This window comes from Crocodylus porosus, unplaced genomic scaffold, assembly GCF_001723895.1.
Source record: "Crocodylus porosus isolate Cpor-Errol unplaced genomic scaffold, CroPor_comp1, whole genome shotgun sequence".
In the NCBI taxonomy this organism is placed as follows: domain Eukaryota; kingdom Metazoa; phylum Chordata; order Crocodylia; family Crocodylidae; genus Crocodylus; species Crocodylus porosus.
In genome coordinates, this window is record NW_017728918.1 from 15,183,920 (window position 1) to 15,199,617 (window position 15,698).

At 40.4% G+C, this 15,698-nt stretch overlaps 1 protein-coding gene across 1 annotated transcript in view; it reads left to right on the plus strand.

Annotated features, from left to right (window-relative positions):
• Positions 1-4,854: 4,854 nt before the first annotated feature.
• Positions 4,855-15,698, plus strand: part of APOB (apolipoprotein B) — a 42,575-nt gene continuing 31,731 nt past the window's right edge. The window contains exons 1-12 of the mRNA XM_019537339.1: positions 4,855-4,981; positions 6,722-6,760; positions 8,036-8,151; positions 8,726-8,871; positions 9,619-9,772; positions 9,938-10,093; positions 11,825-11,949; positions 12,137-12,222; positions 12,566-12,785; positions 14,072-14,299; positions 14,465-14,582; positions 14,704-14,850. Of these exons, the coding sequence (XP_019392884.1) occupies positions 4,924-4,981; positions 6,722-6,760; positions 8,036-8,151; positions 8,726-8,871; positions 9,619-9,772; positions 9,938-10,093; positions 11,825-11,949; positions 12,137-12,222; positions 12,566-12,785; positions 14,072-14,299; positions 14,465-14,582; positions 14,704-14,850 (1,593 nt within the window). The 5' untranslated portion in view covers positions 4,855-4,923. The remainder of the gene's footprint in view (positions 4,982-6,721; positions 6,761-8,035; positions 8,152-8,725; positions 8,872-9,618; positions 9,773-9,937; positions 10,094-11,824; positions 11,950-12,136; positions 12,223-12,565; positions 12,786-14,071; positions 14,300-14,464; positions 14,583-14,703; positions 14,851-15,698) is intronic.

Below are 15,698 nucleotides of genomic sequence, written 5' to 3' on the forward strand. Positions count from 1 at the left end.
GGAAGTGAAGGGGACCTTTAATAATTTTAAATTGGACAAGGTTGCATCAGCCAGAAACAATGATAGAAGCACTGAAAGGAAAAGCACAAGCAAAACAGGGACAATCGGAAGCTTACTGTAAGGTAACTCCAGGATGGGAGCTTATGAGCTAAATGCAGGGTATATAACAAGCTAGCAAGGACACCATTTGTTAATGTACCATAGGACATGTACTCATTAGTGGGGTAAAGTTATACCAGGCCTTAAGCCTGATGAAGAGGATATACTCCAGACAGAGAGAAGACCAAAACATGAGTATAAGTTGGAGAACATCTTTGGGGAGATGAGGAAGCTCTCAGCCCAGTACAGACTGGAACTGAAATAACCCAAATACCCCACAATTCATGCATCTAGGATAGTACTCCTTTCCCAGAGGTTAAAGGAGGAGCTTGATAGAGTTCTTGTTTGATAAATAGTAAAACATGTAAAAGCGCTAATAGAATGAGTTCATTTTATAGTCAAAAGATAAGAGGCCTCTGCTCATGAATAGACTCAAAAGAACTAAATAACTATGTCAAAAGCAGAGAAGCTCTGGGAAAGAAAGCTGATGTCAAATATTTTTCTATGCTTGATGCACCAGCAGGGTGCTGGCAGGCGCCCCTAGAAAAACACACGTGTCTGTGTTTGTGCACATTTGACACCTCCTTTGGGGGAAGCTGTTGGGTTAGGGTTAGCCCTTAGGGTGTTTCACAGGACAACACAGCTAAGTTTTGATGGTGAAAAGGGTACTCCAGTTTATATACAAAGACATTTATTCTGGGCAAAATGATAGAAGAGCATGACCAAAACCAAGCAGCTTTGGAAAGAGCCACAGCAAGGGTGAGGCTATCACGAACATGCCGGTTGCAGCGCACACAACGAATTCTTATCCCCCGTGGAATGGCGAAGAATGCAAGGACATTTTTAATAGACACGGCTGCTTGAACTAGCAGCTTGAGAGTGCTCCTGTGCAAATCCCACCCCCCATAAAGGAAGCAAGAGATGGAATTAATTAAAGAGGCCTGGCACTGAGGGATAGTAAACAGTGACCAAAGTGGTTTCTGGATTCTTTCTTGGAAGGCAGTGTATATTTGCACCTTACAGACTAATGAAAGTGCGTATGTATGTGTATAGCACATTCACTTCATTAGATCTAATGAAGTAAGCTTCAGCTCAGAAAGTTTGTGATAGCTACCTACCTACCTACCTACTTCAGTGACTTTAGAAGGTGCTTACTATGCCTTTTTCCTCCTTGGAAGACAGTGCACAGTGGACTCCATATTAAGTGCAGAGCCTCAGTATTCAAAAAAGCCTATGCATTTTCCCAGACTTAATGCAGGCAGGCGTAGTTAACCATTGCCAATCACAGAGCAGAACAATTGTCATTCACAATGCAGAAAGACTCAATTAATCAAAATGCTGCTTGCTGGTAGCAGCTATTTAAACTACTTGTCAGGGTTATGTAGCAAGGTCAGCTCCCTGGCTTTAGCCTTGAAATTGATGGTGGATAATTAGTGGCATGGCTGCTTCCCAGTTGCACCATTTATAATGCAGTACATTGTGAAGTAGGAAGTGGGGCTGAAAAATGCTAGGCCCTTTAGTGGATTAATCCGTGTTTGCTATAATTAAGGGCCTACTTAATTTGCAGTTTCGTGGATTTCACAAAAACTATGAAATCCAGGACTGTCCACAAAATCCAGGAAATCCCCAACAAAAAAAATTAATAAAAATAAATTGTTGGCTCCCCAATGGGAGCCAGTGGTCCTTGCTGCCAGGAGAGGAAGGCACAGGCTGGTGACAAAATGGCAGCTGCCCCCTTGTCCTCCTCCCACTATCAGGGCCTCTACCAATCAGCACCAAGGGGTGGAGCTGCCACAAAATCCCTGCAAAATCAGCTCTATGTGCTGCAAGCAGGCCATGAAAAACTCTTTGTCTTGCCATGATTTAAAAGTAGGTCACCAGCTATAATGTATGTGATAGGCATAACACTGGTACCCATATTGTCTTGTGTAGTTAAGCAAGTTATGAGCTTATCCAATACAGGCTAAGTCTCCTTTTACTTTATGCCTGTATATGGCATGTACACAACAGAGTAACTGCATTTCTCAGTATACATGCACAGTTTGCAATGCAGCTTTCCCTTACGTGGGCCTACTGAGCATGCTCAGTAGACCTGCATTCTAGCCAAGCATCTGCACACAGCAAAACACAATTGCCTAGGAATATGTGTCAGGCCAGGTACGTCCCAAAATTGTACTTGAAGATGCTGTACACCTAGCAAGATGCTGGCATAGGGTGGCCTTCCTGCTGTTTTGCCCAATAGCTAATGGTTAAGGCAGTTGATCAGTGTGGGCACACCTAAGTTCTGGGCCCCCCTCACATATACAGATATTGGACTATGTAAAAGTACCAGAAACTGCCCTTGGGTGCATAAAGCAAAGCAAGATTTAGCCCTACATGTAAAAGTGGAGTTGACTGTATTGGCACAGTATTTTTATAATTGTATAGTCAAAACTATAGACCAACAGTTCGTGCATCATGGGTCCTAATAAACTGAACAGTGGGCATGTCTACATATTCATTAATGTACAGTAATTACTGTGCATTTAGTTTAGTACTTGCTTAATGAAGTAATAACTAAAGGCACAGTAACTACAGTTACTGCGCAGTTGTGTTGAAACATGGTTTTTTTAGTGAAGCTTACTCTGCAGTAATCTAATATTACTGTGCAGTAGCATGTCATTAACGTGTTTTTTGTCCGCCATGCTACTGCACAGTGTTATTAAGCTACTGCACATTAAGCATCCCATGTAGATGCACCCAGTATGCTCAAAAAGAGAAGGCCCAAGTTGGTGGGTGTAAAAATGTCATGTCTTTGGGCAGCATATCTGCCTAGCTCCTGTGACCAGTTTAAGAGATCAGTATTTAAAGGGATTTTGTTCAAAGCAGCAGTAGGGTGATTCTTAAAAGGATACAGGAAATACATTAGAAGAGGATACACAAAGCTCCATTTGGGAATGGAAAATGTAAAAGATGGGGCAAAGATGTTTTAAGCTTCAGATGAACATTGTGGAAACTGCTAACGCTTGTCACATATGCCAAAAGTACAGGCCAAGTCAAACAAAAAAGCCTATGCAGGAAAAATTGGTCCCCTTGGAGCAAAGTAAGCACAGATTTGTTTTACAGTGGCTGGCAAGAAAAAAATCTATGTGCATGCTGTACATGATCATTGCTCCTTCACAGAGGTAACCTTACTCAGTGATTCTACAGCAAAGCAGGTGATTGTGCCTATTCCATCTATTTTTGTTAGGTACATTAAAGCTGACATAGGAATGTCTGGCAATGGGCTGCAGTTTGGTGGGCATGAGTCAATTGGTGTTCATGGAACTACTGGTTTACACATGAAACTTCTAGTCCCCATTATCCAATGGGCTCGATGAAAATAAATATCTTCCAAAGACTGTAATAAGTATTTAGTGCTGTTAAATTACAGAATAGCACTAATGAAACATGGGTTGTCACTTGCAGTCATTTTTTTTTCAATAGAACAATGTTTGCACTATTAGAAACTGATATTAAAGTCTCCGATGCTCTATCTAGACAGACAGACAATGATTAACAACAGGCACAAGTAGTAGTGTCACAAAGGGAAGCTTTATGAGCATCATGAAATTGTCACTCCAGGTGGATATATATTATAGAAAACACTGAAATTATCCTCTTCAAATCTCCAAATGGAGGGTGAGTTGAGATACGGAGTTAGCCAATTTGTCCAAAAAGAGTCTCAGATAGGCAAGACAGCTAAGACAGCTGAACTGTAGAATATGGCACATGCAGAACTAATGAACTTACTAGTATTTCATCTTGATAAAATACATCAGAATTAACTATTTTGATAGAATGCTACTTCCAAGCTACACAGCTCTCCATTTGCTGACAAATTCCAATATTTGACTTCCCATATTAATTTGGGATGAAAACATTTCTAAACACTGGAATGTCCTGTGGGATGAAATTCTGATTTGACAACTAGTCCTAGTCTGTACCACAATGCTCAAGGATACTGTATGGCTTTTATTTTCTTTCCTTTAGTTCTGTGTCCAGCGTGTCCATTGTATCCTTCTTTCATACCCATTTCTTTGTCACAGCAGCTTACAAACAAGGAAACAAAACCTAAACATCTGGACCCAACAAGAATTCAGGACACCCAAATTCAAGCTCCAGCAGTTTGCATGGCCAGCCCCCAAGTATTGCAAGCCTGTCTGAAACGCATCTGTTTCTTTAGCAAGCTATGTTGAGCATTCTGGTCCAGCAAAGAACAGTCTTTAAATTGTCCTGCCTCCTATGTCAACAGGTCAACCTGCTCACATTAAGTAAAGAGAGAAGGTCTAAATTGCACAATGGCCTATTTCTCACATATAAGTCTTATTCAAGACTCTCAGCATCCACACTAATTCAGACTTACAGTAGTGCTGGCTTTTTTTCCTATACAACCTACATGGTGTATTTTTTTCTGACTAAAAGTAGGAAAACTCTTTAGCTGGATTGCTATTTTCTATTTTGGAGTATTTCGCTTTTAAAACTCCACTAAAGAAAAACACCAATGACCTGACGGAATAACTAATCTCTGATAAATATTCAGGCATCTTCTGCCTTTTGGAGCTCTCAGCAGACCAGTCAGAGCCTGGCGTGGAATTGAAAAGAGGATCCGGGACTCCAACCTTTGGACCTTTTGCAATTTGCTCTGAACTTTCTAAACCGTTTGGCTCAGCTGCTGCCATGGACTATATAAATGCAGGTCCAAGTCGTGAGGCTCATTCTCTTCCTGAAGCTGTGGTGGGGAGGAGGTGAAGGGGGAGAGAAGAGGAGACACAGCGAGGGCTGCAAGAGTGGCCGGTGCTCGCCATGGGCCCTCTGCAGCTCTGGCTGCTGCTGCTCCTGCTGAGCAGCGATGTTCTCGCTCGTAAGTAGCACCTTATTTGATACAAGGGCTTGCTGCTGCTTTTCCTGCGACCCCCGCTCAGTGAAACTGCAGGGAGGTAAAAATCAAGAGTGCCACAAACCATTTCCTCTACTTGAGAAAGATGCAATTCTTTGTCATGGTAGGGCTGTCCCCCTAAGAGTGGGACCTGCAGTAATTCCACAGAAACGTTGGAAGTGGCACCCGGTTTCATTGGTTTCTTTTTATTTGACACATTAAGCATGGTTCTGCTAGCTTGCTTTTGCCTCGTTGTTGTTCTTTAGTGTGGCCCCTGTTGCTTATTATGGAGAATCAGTAAGGTTATTGCTAATTCATTTTACTGTAACGGTGATGGGAGGGGAGCACTAGAACGTGATGTCTTTGGAAGGAAACACGGCATTTTTGACATAGGACGTGTGTTAAAGGGTGTGGTAATTCTGATCTGTATATTTTGTCAAGCTGTGTCCTTGGGAACAAACTCCTTCGTTCCCTGGCAGTGGCTATTTAGGTTGTTCAGTGTTGCTGTTGTTTGTAAAGCGCAGTGAAGGAAAGGGACTGACTACTGCATTGCTGAAGTGAATGCAGTTTGGAAAATCAGGTGTTATGCAAGGCAGAACGATCAACTTCATCCAAAATGTACTATTCTTGACTCCTCTAGTGTCATGTGAAGGCTGGATCTGATCCTATGTCTTGTTGCTAAAATTATTATATTCCATAAAATACATTTTATTTTTATGGAAAAAGACAGGTGTCTCTCAAAATGCATTGAAACAAAGCACAAAACTCCCATTAATTTCAGTGAGCTTTGGATCGTTGTCCGTGCCCACGGCAGCATGCCTTTTCAATATTCAGACTCATTGTAAGCAATGGCGCAGCCTTGTGGAATCTAAATATTGCTTAAATGCAACGTTTTCAGCAGATGTATTTACATTTGTCATTACATCAGGTGAATTACATATTGATCTGCTTTTTGCCAGTCCATGAAATTTGAGGTTTCTCCCTGCTTGTGGGCAAAGAAGTTCTGTATAGCGAAGCTGTCATTATTTTTACAAAGGCAGTTAGACCATAGAGCCAATCGGCCATACTTCCACAATTAAAAACAAATTACAATGTTCCACATAAATAATAATAAATGACCACATCGGTGCTTTCTATCTTACTCTGTCATCCAGGGACTTTATGTAGCACATACTTCATAGAGCACAGAGCTTTGTATACATTTGCACTGTTAACCTGATTTTACTATTTAGTTTAGTGATTCTAAAATTGGACCCCAGATAGCTAACTAACAAAGTATAGGGCCCAAAGTGGCAAAACTTTGAGCAGCATCACAAGTGCTTAATACTAGTTTTAGGTGTTAATGTGTGGAAAGTCCAGGTGTTAAGAGCTCTAGGAGTTGCCCAAAATAATCATATAACCAGGCCCTCGGTGCTTGACTATGCTGTTGGTATTAATCAGTTTTATCACTTACATCAGCGTGTGCAAAAAAAAAAAGCAGTTAAATTTGTTAGTACAAGTTAGCAAGGTCCTAGTTGTCTGTGTTTCTCCCCCTAAAACATGATGTTGTGTTTATATCGGTATATCTGTATTATATTAGTTTTATTATTTTTGCCTAAATTTAGTTATATTAGGGTTGTATGTTGTTTCCCGGAGCGTGAATCCTTAATAAACTGAACTGAACTATTATGTTAGAAAAAAAGTTGCACACATTGAAGTTTTAATTCTTACTCTGCTCCTTTACAGTTGAAGAGGGGCCTGAGAATGGAAGTCCCAGCTGCTCAAGTATGAGTTGTTTTTTTATATTCACTTCGCTCTGATAATATGCTAACTCACGGTATTTCCCAGAGGTGGGGTTCTATTCTTCCATAAATCCCTACGCCAAATACAGTAAATGTGATGGACTATATCCTGGCGTTCTTAGGCAAAACTCCCATAGACTTCAGGAACTTGAAAGGATGAGGGCATTGGCCCTATAAATTTTAAAACGTCTTCAGATTGAAAAACTGTGATTGTGGTTTTGAGCATAAAACAGCTTTCCATAAATACATTCCACATTTCTTTGCTTTGCTGGTTTTCCAACACATTCCCAGGAGTGAATCTCTTCTTTTGGAGACCCTCTTTCCCTAACATTGAAAATTTAACACAGAAATTGTGTACCTTTCACTGATAATCTCACTCCTGATTCAGCCGTTCAAGCTACACCCAGGTATTTGCACTTGGCTATCTAACTATCTGTCAAGTCCGTCAACAACTCTATCAGCAAGGACAATAATTTATTAAAACGAGCCAAGAATAAGGAAATGCTGACTTTATGTGCAACCTTTATCATGAACCCTGATTTGGCCCTGACTTCTTGCTGGATAAATAATGTTCTCCAGGAGGGTCAAAGTATCTGATGAGTTGGTGTTGTCCCCAGTGATCTTTACTTTCCCTTATTTGACACTAGCACCATCTACAGGTGATCAGGATTAATTCATCTGAATCCTTTGTATCTGATATTCCCTACATGTACTAAGAGAGAATTTTTAGATTGTTCTTATAATTCAGGATCCTGGTTTCAGGGTTATGTCCTTTTTTGGTGCTAATTTTTGGCAACATAACTCACAAACAGATTAGTTTTGGGGGAGGGGGGTGTTTGTTTTGAGTTGAATGTAGTTCTCACTGACAGTGAAACAAGTCCCGTAAGACATAAGGCTTTTATTAAAACAGTGTCATTAGTCGTCTGCATCAAATATTCATTAGACTTTATCATATGTTACTGGCAATTAACAGAAGCCAAAGAACCAACAATTGCTGTATCAAAACTGGAGCTTCTGTTCGAACCATAGAGTGGGTGTCCGAAAGACATTCAAGTTTTATTTAAAAATATTGTGTCCCTTTCTAATGATTTACTTGAAGTCTGTATGGCCAAAACTTAAAAAGCAATCAGCAGTGGGGATATCTAAACATTTTTTTTCTATTGTGGGAATTGCTTTTGATTTTCATAATGCTACCTGGATATGTGTATCTAAATGGTCTGAACAAGTCATGAAAATGTACTCGCTTTCCTAATTGCAGAAGAGGCAACCAGGTTTAAGCACCTCAGAAAATACGTTTACACCTATGAAGCAGAAACCGCAAGTGGAGTGTCCGGAACCGCAGATTCACGAAGTGGCTCCAAAATGAACTGCAAGGTAGAGAAAGGGGAAGAAGGAAAACGTTATAATCTGGAGACAATACTTGGCAATGTGGGAAAGTATTTCCCAACCAGCTCAATTATACCTGAATCAAAATGTCATCAGCAGAAATACTTTAATAAATCAAATATTAACAGAAATCAATATTTTGCATGAAACACAGATGCTTTTAGAAGACAACAGGTTGTTAAATCAACATCCTTTTTTCCCACTGGTCCGTTAAAGTGTCTGACCAGCCCTAATTTGAGATCTGACTGTTATCTAATTTAGTGAGGTGAATGTAGCAGAAGAGAAGGTCCTTTTTCTGGGCTCAGTCACTTACTATGGGACTAAGGGCAAGTCAGCTTTTCTATGCCTGATCTTGTCTCTGATCAAAATGAGGAATAGATGACCTTTACCATCACTTAGGTATCTGTAAGCCTGCTTGCTTTCACTTCTTTAGACAAAAGTTGCTATTGGCATCCACAGTGTTACTTAAAAATAAATTTTAGGAAGTCTGCTGTCACTGAAGATGCTAACCGAGGTAGTGCTAATGAAAGAAGGAGCAAACGCATATCCTGTGTGTTTCCAGGTGGAACTGGAGGTCCCGCAGCTGTGCAGCTTTATCCTGAAGACAAGCCAGTGCACCCTGCGGGAGGTATTTGGTACGGATGCTGAGGGGAAGGCTATGCTGAAAAAGTCTAAGAACTCAGATGACTTTACCAGTGCTATGTCCCAGTAAGTAAAAATGCAGGCTATACCAGTGTGACAATCTGCCCTGCCTTAAAAAAAAGGCTGAGGTCCATGGCTGTTCTGACCCAGCTTTTGAAGCAAATTGGGGGAGCCTAGTTGTAGCTTACTGGCTCACTTGGTCTCAGTACAGTTCAGGGCTAGTCAGGGACACACATAAGTCATGCTACAGAAAGATGGTATAACTGAGCTCTGCTGTCTCTGGGATGCCTGGCCAGGTCCCTTTTTACGGTGGGTTATGGTATAGGAATTAGCAGAGTCTCCACTGGTACATTTCTGATAGTGGACAGGTCCCCTGAATGGAAAAAAATCTCAAACACTGTTTGCAATTGGTACTGCTTACATGCCAAAAATGGGCTCAGACTGCAGCCCAGTTGTATCTTTATAATCCTTCGCAACATAAATACCTACATGCATTTGTAAAGTAATACGTATCTTGCCTCTGCTCCACCAGTCTCCAACACTTATTTGTCTCTTATGTCTACACTGACTTTGTCACTAGTTTCAGTGCCTCTTCTTATGCAGGGAGCATCCTTCCAGAAGAAGTCCCAAATGCTACTTTCCTGTCCTGTATTTCACAGAAACAGAACCTCAAAATAACTTGAGGTAGAGGAGGAACATTTTTTTTTCAAGAAGTCATCCAGTCTTGATACAAAGACATTGGGCAACAAAGGAACCACTGCTTTGCTATTCTATTTTGTCACATTTCTAATACATTTTTTTTCTTTCTGACAGGCATGAACTGAAGTTTAGCATGCAGGATGGGACAAAAGTCCAGCTCTACCCTGAGAAGCACGAGTCTGTGAATATTCTTAACATCAAGAGGGGGATCATTTCAGCTCTTCTGGTGCCAATGGAAACAGAAGACAAAACCAGAATTGTTCCCATGGTAGGAATTTGAGAACAGTTACTTTTATTTCTCCAGCAGATCTCACTTAGTGAACCCAATCCTGAATTTCTTGCTCAGGAATTTTGGTAGAAAGGGTCCATTGTAGCTGAATTTGGACTTGTCTGGTAACATGAACAATTATGCTAACTTTTCACTCCTTTCCAGGATACTGTCTATGGAAAATGTGACACTGAAGTTGAAGTCAGGACCAGAAAAGGAAGCATAGCAACAGATATTTCAATGAACAGAAACCTAAAAACCTGTGATAACTTCAATCCTGTTAGAGAACATGTCAGCCCAATTGCCCTTATAAAAGGACTGGTAAGTTCACAAGGAATAATATTGTTTAAGAGCAATCTTTGATATCTAGAGGTAGATTATTCAACTGTATTTTGTGAAGACTCTGATAGTGTTGCGTGCACATCTGTGAGAACTGAATCTGATCTATGACTTTTACTTACTGTCATGTTGATAGTAAATGGAAAAAAAGGAGAAAAGAATAGCAATTCTCCTTCTTTCATATTCCTCTCATGAATACTGAATTGTGACATGTTTTTAGACAACACTTTGTAAAAGCTAATCTTTTTATTAATATAATATATATGCACCTTCAACTCTAAGATCTGCAATGTCTTAGAAGGCATGGACCGAGATAAGCTAAATATTTCATTACACTTTATAGTTCAGGTCTTTCAGCTTACACATATACACTGCCTATAACCAGCCTCCATGTGCAGGTACCACATGAACCTAGTTAAACTGTTTGATAAGTCCTGTCTTCAGAGACAAATCAGGCTGTTTTCACCTAAGTTGCTCATGCGCAAACGTTTGCTCACACATTTGAAGATTTGCTCCTAGGATAAGTGTGCTTATGCTTTTTGCCCTTCATGGGAATCTATAAATTCTTTGCAAGTTTAGAGTCCACAAAAGAATGAAAAGAAACACCAGTTCTTTTAAAGCGTGTGAATTATTCTAACCAGTGCAAATTACTTCTTGAGTCGTGAGTGTCTCCTTTCCCAGAGCCTGTAAAGCAGGGGTGTCTACTTAATGGGACCCTGCTCTGGATCTGGACTTCAGGGCTTTTTGTGTGCCTGACACAATCTGAGGCATGGGAGAAGGCTCGGTGGTCACCATGATGGCAGTGGCAGTGGGTCTGGAGGTGGTGAGAGGTCCAGCAGCAGCAGAAATCCAGGGGTAGCAGTGGATCCAGGTAGCAGGAGGTGTTCAAGGGCACAAGAAGAGTTTGGGGGCAGCCATGTCAGTGAGTCAGACTTTCTGCCAGTGGCCATGGGCAACAGAGCCAAAGGGCCTTGCATTCTGCAGCAAGCCATATCCCCCAGCTTCTGGTTGCCAGCCATTAGTTCAAGGGACTAGATAAAGAGACTCAATAGGCTAGTTCTGGCCATGTATTTGACACCCCTGCTGTAAAGGATCAATCTATTTGTACCTAGTAGGGTTGGAGACTTGTTGTAGCCATGGTGCTCCAGGCAATACATGAAAAGCAAGTGATTCTTTGGTATTAACTTTTAGTGGGCCAACTGAATAGTTGAGGGAGATGTCAGACACGCTTTCAGACACAAATTGCCCTTCTTCAGGTCAGGGAAAGAAGCGGAGACGGCCAAAGCTAAATGCCAGATCAAACAATTTTCATTTGTAAACAAAAACAATGTAAGTCATGGAAAAATAGGGCTTTAAAGGGCCTTGGGGGGGGTCGGTCGTCTAATCTAACCCCCATCTTTTCATTGAAATGAAAATAATATTCAGTTGGTTCAATAAAACATATTATCAGAACCCCTTTGCTATAGTTCCTCCTCAAGCAAACACTTCACTAACTAGATTGACACCTGAGATAAAGCCTCAGTAGGGTTTTTGCATCTGTAGAGACTTCATGATCAAGAATGATATTTTCAGAATTATTTAGCAAAAAGCTATGACGTCAATGACAATTTAAACAGTATTGCTGCTTTCAGCATGTCTGAACTTCTCAAATGACAACTGTTTGTTTTACTGAAATGATACAAAGAAAAATCATCGTCCAATTCATTTTTACAGGAGAGTCCCTTGTCAACCCTGATCAAGAGCACTCAGTATTGTCAGTACTCTATTGATACCAAGAGACGGCATGTGTCTGAAGTGGTGTGCAGTGAAAAACACCTGTTCCTGCCTTCCTCGTACAAGTAGGCTGCATGTTATTTTATTTTATCCTTTCGTTGCAAATATAAATCATGGAAAAGAAATGGTCAAATTGTATTCTGACTCATTCTCCTGGCAACTGCATGAATTGTAATACAATTACAATCAGACAAGATCCATCTAAACTATTTAGACTCAACTAAAGTGCTGTATCTTAACTTTGTTTACTAGAAATCGGTATGGAATAATGACACAAATCACACAGACACTGAAGCTCGAAGACACCCCAAAGATCAACAGCAGAACCTTTGATGAAGGTGCGACATGGCTCTGCATAGATGCAAATATTTTTGGGTGAATAGTAAGCTACACCAAAAAAGCAATTTGGGAAGACTGAAACCTTTTGGGAGGTTATGTAAAGTGGTCAATACTTACAGTCAAAAAAAGAAAAGAAAAGAAAAAAGAAATATTTCAGGAAATAACTGTGATGTTTATTCTACTGTGAGTTTCTAGTTTGGGGGAAATGAATGAATTGTTTAGCCACATCAGCAGCTATACAAGACTGAAAAAGAAATGTTATTATATAAATGGATGGAAAGGAGTAGTCAGAAAATAAAATACCCCATCAGTAAAGAAGTAATATGCTTTGCTGCTTTTTAGATGCACTGGAAAAGAGAGGACTTTCACTTGAAAATTCAAACGCTAAATCTTCAAAGTTTGGAGATTCTGTTCTGAAAACCCTTGAGGAACTTCAGAAGCTATCCTCTTCCCAGAACAACCAGCAGAGACCAAGGCTTTTTTACAGATTTGTATCTGGTCTTAGAAGCTTACACAATGACACGCTTGGTTCTCTTGTTCCAAAGATGATGGAAACTTCCAGGTATGTAAGCAGCAGTGTCCTCTTGTGTTGTGCAAAAACACCATGTGGCAATATGGGGTAAAATCAATTCCCAACCTGATGTTCTGGTATAAATAGTGCCTAATCAGTGCCTAATCTTGTATGTTGCAATATTGAACATTTTGAAAGATAGGCCATGTGAATAGGCTAGAGAGAGAAGGAGGATAAGCACTATTAAATATTACCCTAAAACAAAATCAGCTTGGTAATCATCTATTTCAACAGGGTTTAGAGCATTATGTTTTTATTTAAATCCTTACCTTTCACTAAAAAGTTAAATTTTACATTTTCTCCATACCTGTTCATCATCTTATATTAATTGGGGAACTGGCCTCTAAAAGACAATCAGTTCTGCTAAATGTGCATTCAAATCCACAGCCTGTCCTGATCTACTTCCATACTGGCATGTGATTAGCACCATGCAACAATTAGTGAACCAGCAATCATAGATGCCAGCCATCCCCACATTACTGGATTACCATGCATAGTCCCATGTACAGGTTTTGAAGATTAGATACATATAGGTTCAACCTTACACGGGCAATACAAGGAACAGATTTGCTCAAATACACTAATTATGACCTCTGATACCTGCTGCTACTACATCACTACTTGTAGGGAGCAGATGATTTGGGATGATCCAGAACTTTTCTGTCCCAATGTGTTCCTCCTGGCTGCATTTTACTCAGTTTACACACTCGGAAGAAGCAGTGTTAGTTTGGCTTATCATATCATGGAGGTTAAGGATTTGCTTGTGGGCATGGGAAGGGTGCAAATTGGTTATAGCAGTGTTATAAGAACCCTTTTGTTACACATAGCTGGCTATTGTGTAAGCAAGATGATGCTGCAATGCACTCACAGACACACATTTACAGCACACAGGTATAGTTTCAGGTAAATTAATGAATGACTAGAGATTTTAAGTGTATAGTTGGGATCAAAAAGGATTGAGGATAAGCCTGAACCAAGAGGTCAGTGATAAGTCCCCTTCTGAAACCAGAAGACTTTTAAATCCATGTCTGATTTTGACTTGGACCACTACCAGCAATGTGTCTGATTTGAGAATCTGTAAGGCTATAGATGACAAGAAGTTCAGAGCTGAATCTGAATGTCAGGACTTGGTCCTTAGAGATATAAAAACCTCTCTTAATTATAGAAAATGTCCACTTTCACTAGGATAGAGTTGAAGCCAAGAGTCTCAAAGAAGTGTGGCATGATTATATCCTCACAAACATGGAGCTAATGTAAACTCTCTCTTTTGCTTTCAGTTCTATCACGATCCAGGCTCTGGCTCAGTGCGGTACCCTCGAGTGCTACAGTGCCATCCTACAGATACTGCGAAGTGGCCGTGTCAATCCTGTTGTAGCAGACATAGTTACCTACACCCTTGGATTGGTGCCTTCTCCATGTCCGAAAAGACTACGGGAAATTCTTAACATGGCCCAGTATCTGCGAAGCCGAGCTTCTTTTTATGCCTTAAGCCACACTGTTAATGGGTGAGGACTAGCTAAATATAGTTCCGGGGAACGGGAGGTGGGGGTGGGGTCAAGCAGTCTTATAATTATTGAGACCTAACATCATTTGACTGAAAAGAAATCCAGTTAGACACATCCAAGTAAGGAGAGTCTGATGGTTCCCTGTTCCCTTCTGTCTTTCCATAGATTCTACAGAGAGAGGAATATTATAACAGAAGAAGTGAAGGATGTTGCAAAATTCATGGAATCGCTGCTTGGCAATGAGTGCTCTGGAGATAATGAACTAGCCTACCTCACACTACGGGTATTTCATTTCCCTTCCCATGTACAGTAGCTGTTCTGTTAAAAAACAGTAAAAGGATGCAGCGCTACATTCTGGGTGGTGAAGCAAAAAGTGTTTATTGCCTTGTTTTCATTGCTCACAGGCTATCGGAAACATGGGCAATGTCCTGGAAGAAGCTCATCCAAGTCTGAAGTCTACCGTTAGGACCTGCATCCGAAGTGAAGCTGCAACACTTTCAGTTCAGAAATCAGCCATCCAGGCCTTGCGGAAAATGACCCTTACAGATGAGGTAAATCAAACACTGCTGGGGAATTGAGAGTGCACTGGCTGAACTGAGGACCTGGGCGTTTGTGCTCCCAGGTTCAATTATATTTAAACAATTTTGAAGTAAACTGTTTTGATCATTTCATTTTTTTTTTAAATTTTCCCTTCAACATAAAATTTTGAAAATTCAACTTTGAATTTCAAGGTTAGTTTCAAAATGGAACAGTTTTTTTCAGAACATCATCATTTCCTGTGATGAACATTCCTGTGATGAACAAAAAATGAACATTTTTCATTTCCATCATCAATTAAGACTTTCAGTTAGCCCTATTTTAAAGTTGGAGTACTTAGGGCTACTAGGTATTACATATATCAAAAAAATTGTTTGGAAAATGTTTCCCCCCCTCCACCCCGCACCTGCCCCCATAGGAGAAAAAAATAATTTTCATTGTCATTTCATTGCCAGTTGTCTTTCCTGCTTGGTGCAGGGGGCTGGACTCGATGATCTTCCAAGGTCCCTTCCAGCCTCACAATCTACGAATCTATGAATTTTTTCCATAACTGTCTTTGGCTTTTGGGGATAAAAAAAACTGAAAAAATGTCATAGGTTTCATAGACATTAGGGATGGAAGGGACCCCGGAAGATCATCGAGTCCAGTCCCCCGCCCAAAGGGCAGGCCGTCAGCTGGGGTCATAGGATCCCAGCAAGATAAGCATCCAATTTACTCTTGAAGGTGTTTTCTTGTTTTCAGCAATCAAAAAGGAAAGTATTTCAATTTTCATCCACTTTTTTCAGTTGCTGCAAACAAAATATAAAATCAGTTTTAACAAATACAGAGATACAACCTTCACATTATGTATTGAAACAAATTG